The following is a 9,142-nucleotide window of genomic DNA, read 5'->3' on the forward strand; positions in this document are numbered from 1 at the left end:
CTGGCTAATGAGTGGTAACATTTTAAAATGTAGACATCCGAATAAGAGAAAAATATGTAAAACATTATTACTTTCATATTTTTCCCATACCTTTCATATAGCTTCTCAAATTCTTCTCCCCAAACCTCGTCCAGACCAGGACACTCATTTGGACACATCAAAGACCATTCCTACAAAGGAAAGAATAGTACCACCCGTAAGAAACTTCAAATAATCAACCATAATAGTCTGTTAGGAACACTATAAGGGAGAGGGTATCTTACATGGACTATCTTGGAAATCTGCTATAGAAATAATCATTTTAGGCTCAGAGCCAAACACCTAGTTCTGCCTGTTTGTATACAACTTTTCAAGCATTTAGGTCAGACAACATCTACTTTAGAGAATAAAAATCCAAGAAGGCAGGAATGACATCTCATAACATGTTCAAAATGCCTTCCATAGCAAAACATATTAAGTGGACTCTTCCTTGACAACTGAAGAGAAGGCTTATATGAATCGAGTCATTATTATTAACAGGTACCTTTCTCTTACCTGATTAGTCTCCACTCGTTTCATGAAGAGATCCGGAATCCAAAGGGCAAAGAAAAGGTCCCTGGCACGCTGTTCTTCTTTTCCTGTGTTCTTCTTTAAATCAAGAAACTCAAAGATATCTAAATGCCAAGGCTCCAGGTAAATAGCAAATGCCCCAGGTCGCTAATGGTAAATAAATCATCATTCTTTTCAGAATCAGAATGAAACAAAGAAACTTCACATTTTCCAAAACACTTTTATATCTCCTTGGATTATCAGTAAAATTAATGAATTAAATGAGATAATACAAACAAAAATACTATAAAAATATAAAGTAGTTAATATTTTTCTTACAATTCTAGGAGTAAAAAAGAACATTTAACAAAGAAAATGTGGAAAAAGAAAGATTAAATAACTTGTTCAAAGTGATAAGTAAACTAGAGATGGAGCTTCCTCTTCGGTTATCTAGCTCACTTTACACAATGTGACATATATGTAAAGCCCAAAGAAAATCACTTCAACTTAGACAACAGGTTGTGCTCTTTATTAAAGGTCAAAAAGGTGATCTGTCTTATCAAGGTCCCATAGATTTCTTTTTTTTTAAGTACACCAGAGAGAAGTTCATAAACTAAGAAGTGATTAGTGTGCCTACATATCCACAAGAAGCAGGCTCAAGTTAAAAACTATTCTGCTGGTAATACTAAATAAATGACCTCAATCCTCTCAACTTTACTTTTTCCTCTATAAAATAGGCAAAGTTTTGTTTTCTGTTTTGTTTTGTTTTAAGAAAAACCTAGAAGACATATTACAACCCCTTTGCAAGGTTAGGTATTAATATGAGTCACAACTTCAAAAATTCTTTGCAAATAAAATGTCATGTAAAAAAGCTACTGACTAGATCACTGGCTACCTGGAGTCATTATGCATGGGTGGGAGTAAAGGGGGTGATTAATATGAAAGTGCATGAGGAAACATTCTGGGGTACTGAAAAATGTTCTATATTTTGAATGGTATGATGATTACAGTGTATACATCTGTCAAAACCCATCAAACTGTACATTCAAGTGTACTTTAAAGTAAGTAAATTATACTCAGTAAATTGATTTTAAACATGAAAAAAATAGGCCAAGTTGTTAGAAATATACACAATAAACCATCTTATCATAAGCATACATGGCTAAAAACTTTTAGTTCTGATTTCCAATACTTTAAAATAACAGCATACCTTGTTTCCACCTTGATCCACATATCGTGCTGTATTGTTATATACTCTCAGCATTGGTACAAGGCCATTGGAATTGCCATTAGTCTGAAAGAGAGACAGAGAATAAAGGTATCTGAAGTAGAAAGGGGACTCAACAAGAAAAGAGAACACAGGGCTCAAAAGTGAACAAATTACTTTCTCCCAGTCCATAAAGTTTAATCTGCTCTCCAGTTCTACCTCTGCTTTGAAAACGTAGGGAACATTAAATAAACAAAACCTTGAATAAATTACAATGATGTACAGTTACTTCATGGCATCTTTAATTTACAATGAGATATAACAATTACAAGTCAAAAGAATCCAAAATCAGGACACCATACCTTCTAAAGGTGATTATATAAACATATACTTTGGGTAAAGTAAAAACACCACTAAAATGTCTTTTTCCCACAAGAATTCAAGGCAACTTACACAATTAGAATTATACACAATGGGTAAATCGAGATAATAAATAAGGTAAAGGGAGATTCTCAGCAATAAATGAATTCTAGAATGAAGATAAGAAAATATAGACTCCTAAGACTAGAAGAAACATCATCGAATTTCAAAATAATCCTTCTAACTCAAGGCAAGCCTCAGTTTAGAAACATAAGTGAGCAATGGTTCACGCTACTATTGTGTGAAAGTGCTGTATATATCACAGAATCTCCAGAACCCCATGTAATGGAATGGTTTCCTTCTGGATTCTCTAGCTTTATTCTAAAAGGTTAGATATTTTCTTCATATTACAGATGAAGAAATAAATTCAGAGATGTAAAATAACTTGCACTAAGCACTATTAGTAAGTAATGTAGATAGGATTTAAATCCAGGTTTTACCTAAAAATCCTTATCTTGACTCCCAAATCAAGTGAGGCTTGAATTTACATCAAAGTGTCAATGTTTAAAGCTTAAATCTTAGCTCTATCACATATTAAGTGACTGATCTCTGGAAGTAATTTTACTTTCTAAGCCTGTTTCCTCGCTTAGAAAATGAAGACAATACTGTCTATACTCATCAAGTTACTATAAGGCGTAAAGTACCCACTGTGTACTTCTAATGATATCTATTTCATAAAGTTGTAGTAAGGATTAAATGAGTAACTAATGTAAAACTTTTATAACAGATTTAGCACATAGTAAGCAATCAATAAGTAAGAGTTGCTATTATTGTAAAATAAATCAGAATTCCAAAATCTGAGCTAAAAAGGATCCTACAGATCATCTAATCTAAACCTCTAAGATGGATGAAAATGAAGCCAGAAGCAGTGAAATGACTCACTCCAAGTCACGCTGCCAGCTAGTAATTAACAGAGAGCCAGGTCTCCCAAGCGCCACCATTCGCCCTCTCAACCATAAGCTTGGTTGCTTATGGACTTGAATTCCTCTAGCCTATACATTTTCAGCCATACGAAAGAATCTTACCCCAGCAATGTAGCTGCCAGTAGCTCGAATACAACTCACAGCAACACCAATTCCCCCAGCAGACTTGGAAATCAATGCACACTGCTTTAGAGTGTCATAAATGCCTTCAATGCTATCGTCTTTCATGCTTAGAAGGAAACAGCTATGAAGACAAAAATCACAAATCAGCAAGGAAATGAAGCAAAGTGAAATCTCAAAAATAACTATACAATCCAAAGACAGTAAGTTAGACAAATAAAAGATCTGTAGTTTACAGAAATTCAATTAATTTATATTAAGCTAATATATATATTTTGCTGAAATCTTAATTCTAATAATTTGTAGATGCTCTTAATTCCCTATATAAAAATTATATCATCTGTGAATCATTGTAGTTTTGTTCCCTCATTTCCAATTTTTTCCTTCTTATCTTACGATGCTGGCTTGGGCCTCCACTATAATGCTGAAAACAAGTGATAGATCTAAGTTTTTAGTGGTATCATTTACCAAATTAAGGAAGTTATTTTCTGTATTGATTTTACTAATTTGTTAATTACGAAAGAATATTAAATGGTATGTTAGTGCAATGGATTATATTAATATACTTTTTGATATTAGCATATCCTTGAATTCCTGGGCTAAATCAATTTGCTAAAAGTGGTTTTTTATTTTTGTTTTTGTTTTTTTACGTATTATCGGATTCTGTTCCAGTGTCCCCTTTCTCAGAAAAGGTATCATCATTCTTCCTATTACTCTATTCATAAACTCAGGAACCATCCTTGGCTCATATTCAAAACATCACTAAATTCTGTCAATTTTAGCTCCTAAATGTCTCTAGAATCTGTCCATTTCTCTCCAAAAATACCATAATCTCTTGTAGAGACTCTAAGAGTCCTCTGTTGATATTTACTATTTTCAAAACAACTTGATTTAAAAAAAAAAAATTTGATTGAGATATAATTCACATACCTAAAATTCCATTTAAAGTGTACAACTAATGGCTTTTAGTATATTCACAGAATTGTGCAACCATCATCACAATCAAGTTTAAAATTTCAATACCAGCATTTGCCTCTCTCCAATTCATTTACCACACTAAAGTGAGAGATCTCTCCAGAATACAAATCTCATTTAACCAGAGCAGGAGTGATTAAATGTTCATTAAATTAATTATTCTGTGATGAATTGCCTAGTTTCTTCCAGCCAAAGTTTATTTTCCTAGTCAAACCATTTCAGAACTTTGAAAGCAATTACAGATGGCACATACCTAGAAAGCTGTGGGCGGTTAGTGCCAGCATTGAAAAGAGTGGGAGAGGCATGGGTAAACCACCTCTCAGAAAGAAGGTTGTACGTTTCAATAGCAGCTTCAATATCTTCTTCGTGAATCCCCACAGATACCCTCATCAACATATGTTGTGGTCTTTCAGCCACTAAAAACAACAAAAAAAAGAGTTTTCATATGATGGGAAATGTCAGAAAAACTAGGCTGAGACATGTACTTCAGTCAAAAAAGGAACACCCAAAGACAGTTTTAAAAATTTTAAACCAGTAAGCAAGACAATTATTCATTCATAAATTAAACCTAAAGTTAAATGTTATTTATAGTTTAAAAAGAAATATTATGGCCAATAGCTCAAAGCTCTATATTTAATATAATGAACAGAAAATAAAATACACAAACATGTTCATGTCTCACCTTTTCCATTGATCTTCAACAAATAGGACCGCTCTAGAGTCTAAAAAAGCAAAGCAAAAACTTCCAGAGCAGTACAAGACACAGTGGATATATCATTCAAAATAAGGCAATCTATTTAAATCTTCTCAGTTTTTATATAATTTTAAATGAAAATAATATATTTACTCTTACTAGCTTCAGTTTGGAACATTAATTGGCTGTCTGTTCTGGAAAAGACTGCATGAAAATTTCTGGAAAAACCCAGCTCTGTATTAATGCATATAATATTAAGAGCAGAAGCTGTGGCATTCCTTATGATCATCATAATGGTTAACATTTATAAAATACTTATAACAGGCTAGGCACTGACCCAAGCAACATAAACACTCTCACTTATCCACAACAGAATTTGTACTGAAATTTTATTATCCCCATTCTAAAGATGAAGAAACTGAAACACAGAGAGATTAAGTAACTTGCTAAGAAGAAATGAAGAAGAGATTTGAACCCAGGTGGTGTGATACCAAAACTGATGTTCTCAATCACTGTTTATCAACATAAAAGTACGGAGAAAGGCATTCAGCACACAGTAAGGATTCAATAGTCGTTGCATGAACAGTAGAATAATAGAGAATCATTATAGCAAATTATCTGCATAACTCCTCAAGTAATCCAGAAGTAATATTTGGAAATTTTTAAAACTGCAAATGGATAAACTATCTTTCCTTAACTCAAACCACCACCATTACCTTAATTCCACTAATCCACCAGGTCCATCCCAACTCCCAACTCCAAATAACTTACTGCCTTTATAATTGTATCACTAAAACATAAACAAAAACCTGTATTTCCTGATGTAAGGAGAAATTCCCACTTTATTTACCTTAAAGCCAAAGTAATTATAAGAGAAATCTCGGTCATAGATGATGGCAGAATTCAGGCGCTGGTGGAGATGAAAAAAAGAACCCATAATTAAGATAATTAAACTTATTTTCACAAAATGTGATATCTTTCACCCCTGATTCCAGAATTAAAATTGACATAGGATACAAAAGAGATAACACTAAGTGTTATTGTTATAGAATAGAAAACCATATCTAACGTAAGAAAAAAACATAAATTCAGTATCCTAATTAGGTTTAAAAAATTGTACGTTGTAAAAGTAGAAGAAAACACATAAATCTAAGTTGTATATAAGTAAAAATATAAATGTGACTTTCCAAACTTTCCCCATTATATTTATAGTACATCTCTAATTAAAGAGGGAAAGAATATAAGCATATTGTCATCCTTAAACATGTTCTTAAATTAGCTGTCAATCTAAAAGTATTGGTACCACATACTTACTCATACTTTTATTATAAAAATTAGATGATTTTAAACTACACATAACCATATACATGATAAACAATGACAGAAAGTAGGATTACATTAATTCTGAGGCTCTTCAAAATTCATGGTCCTTCAACAGGTTTCATACAAACTACTGTTGTGACAATAAGATTTTATAGAGGAACTGGCCATTGTTATAGTTTTTGTATGCTATAAAGCTATTTAGAGGAAACAAAAAGCATTTAGATACAAAGATTCATTCTGGATACAGAAAAATGGAGCAAGTTTTTCAAAATACTATCAGTGTTGATGTATAATGATCCATGTCTCAGGATTGGAATAATTATATGAAGCTCCTCCCTTTCTCTTAAATTTTTAAGGTATCTTTGCTGCCAAAGACAGGTAGGGGCCTTGTGTGAATAATGGAGAACTGAAATACTTGATTATCTTTATTTTTTTTTAGATATGGGTTTTTGCAGTAGTTATTTCATTTTTGTACATATTATACATGTACAGATTATACAAATGAACAACACATACAAACAACTGTTTTCTTTCTCTCGGTCTTTTTAACACCAGATACATATTTAGAGAGACAACCGACTAATCATTCTATTACCTAAAGCTAAAACTGGCTTCTATCTGTGCAGATATCCATGATAAATAAATTGTATGCAAAAGGGCTGATTGGACCTACATATCTTTTCTTTTCTGTACTCTGGAATCTAGTTAAGAAAGGGGTTGGAACACAAGTAGATAATTTTTAACTTGCTGAGCAAGATCTTTCAAAATTTTACCTGAGCAACCTTTTTAGGAGTCAGTTTGGCAAGGTCTACTAAATTTTGAATGCACATACTCTTTGGCTCAGCAATTCCACTTACGGGATTTATCTTACTAATATACTCATCTATGAGCAAAACACTACCATACAAGAATATTTACGGCAATGAAAAAGGGAAACAAATATTCATCACTGGAGTAATTCTTACACATATGTACAATAACAACAAACCTATAAAATGGAATGCTATGCTGCTGTTAGAAATAGGGTAAATTCATAAATGCTGACATAGAACTATCTCTAAGATAAATTCTCAGTAAAAACAGTATGCACAGTACACTATCACTAAAAGGAAAAATATATAGGTACACAGACATACACACACGTGCACACAGGTGTATTATAGAATAGTGCTGGAAAAATACATTTTAAAATTATAAAATGTTGTTTCTAGAGAAACTAGGATTTAGGGAACAACAGAGAATTACTTTTTACCTGTATCTTTTGTAGTATTTAAGTTTTTAAAAATGTGCTTATTTTAAAAAAAAGAATCTATTTAAAAAATTTTTTCACTAGAAAAGCATTATACATACATCTTTATTGGCCAAAACAATATCCAATGTTGACTTGGCCACCATGGGAGAGTGTTTGCTATTATGTGGATTTATATAGTTGTAGAGGTCTTCCATCACATCTAAAAAAAAAAAGTACAACAAAAAATTAAAATGTCAAAATCACTTAAGAGTTAATTCACTTTTCAGTTAATAGTTTAAAACAGTGGTTAGTGGTTCTCATTTTTTCATCCCAACTCACCTCAGTGCCTGGCATAGAAAGTGCTCAATAAAAATACACATGTTGACTAAATATATAATAATGCCTCACTTATGAAACAAGTTTCCAGAGTTAAGAGTGTAGAAAGCCTCTTGTAATTTGAAAAATATTCCCAGGTGACTGATAGCCAACCCCACTGACAAATACTGGTTAAAAATAAAGAAAGGCAAAAATTATAATCTCTTCTCAATTTTTTTACCCTAACATAAAATTTCACTTAAAATTCAGAACCTATCGCCCCAAGCATTTCACGTCTATAAATGCATCTTTAATAAGCCCTCTCATTTGCTCTTCTTAAAGATATCCCTTTGCATTTGTGAACAATAATTACACACACACACACACACACACACACAAAAAATGCTGGTGTTTTGATTGGAACTGACTTGAATATATAGTTCAATTTTGGGAGAACTAATATCTTTACAATAAATCTACTAAAAAGAGAGGTATAATATATGAGGTCCCACATAAGAGATCTGGAATCAAGAGCCAAAGATTTCTCTCTCCATCAACCATCTGACTTCTTATAAACCAAACAAATTATTTAACTTTCTTTTGCCCACACTCCCTGAGCTGTAAAATGCCAGTGATGGAATGAAGTGTTTGCTAATGGTGACAAAAGATTAAAGATATTTTGTTTAACCCAGAACTTGTCAATAAATATTACTCATTTTTTTCAACCACAATACCACCAACTATTTAAAAGAGACAGAACAAAAAAATAAAGAAAAGAATCCACTAACCCATTCAGCAAATCAGCAGCATGGAGAAACAAGTTCTAGTCCCCCCTCTTCCACTTACACATTTTGCCTTTTTAGGCAAAAAGGTATAACTTTTATTTTGACATTCAAGGTTTCATTCTAGTACCCTTATACATTTTCCAATACTAAATTCTAACTTTTTTCTCTAGACTCACCACTGAACACTTTCTTTGTTTCTTTGTGCAAGTTAGAGACAGCAACCCTTGCTGCCAGAATGGCATAGTCGGGGTGCTTAGTAGTCAAGGTTGCAGCTGTTTCAGCAGCCAAAGTATCTAGTTCCACAGTAGTGACCCCACTGTATAAGCCTTGGATTACTTTCATGGTGATCTGAGCCTATAAAAACAAAACCAAGAATTATTTGAGCTTTCTCAAGAACCAACAGCTTCCTGAATAGAGCAATGAAGAAAACAATCAAAATTACATCAAAATAAAACAATTTCCTTTTCTGAAAAATTATCTTTTAAAATGGTGGGCTGTGGGAAACTTAGTAATAAGAGTTCATAAACCAACATAACTGCCAGAAAATGCATACTAATATACACTACACAAAGAGGGGTCACCAAAAAAAAATTAATTAATTTTTTAAAATCTAAGTATAGG

The 9,142-nt window shown here is 32.5% G+C and overlaps 1 protein-coding gene across 1 annotated transcript in view; it reads right to left on the reverse strand.

Annotated features, from left to right (window-relative positions):
• The window catches only part of RRM1 (ribonucleotide reductase catalytic subunit M1), a 37,492-nt gene that overhangs the window by 18,987 nt on the left and 9,363 nt on the right, over positions 1 to 9,142 (reverse strand). The window contains exons 3-11 of the mRNA XM_006905823.3: positions 8,698 to 8,875; positions 7,541 to 7,641; positions 5,718 to 5,777; positions 4,856 to 4,895; positions 4,427 to 4,589; positions 3,181 to 3,322; positions 1,739 to 1,822; positions 535 to 696; positions 91 to 170 (exon numbers count right to left, since the gene is read on the reverse strand). Of these exons, the coding sequence (XP_006905885.1) occupies positions 91 to 170; positions 535 to 696; positions 1,739 to 1,822; positions 3,181 to 3,322; positions 4,427 to 4,589; positions 4,856 to 4,895; positions 5,718 to 5,777; positions 7,541 to 7,641; positions 8,698 to 8,875 (1,010 nt within the window). The remainder of the gene's footprint in view (positions 1 to 90; positions 171 to 534; positions 697 to 1,738; positions 1,823 to 3,180; positions 3,323 to 4,426; positions 4,590 to 4,855; positions 4,896 to 5,717; positions 5,778 to 7,540; positions 7,642 to 8,697; positions 8,876 to 9,142) is intronic.

The sequence above is a fragment of the Pteropus alecto genome, unplaced genomic scaffold, assembly GCF_000325575.1.
Source record: "Pteropus alecto unplaced genomic scaffold, ASM32557v1 scaffold1001, whole genome shotgun sequence".
Taxonomy (NCBI): Eukaryota; Metazoa; Chordata; class Mammalia; order Chiroptera; family Pteropodidae; genus Pteropus; species Pteropus alecto.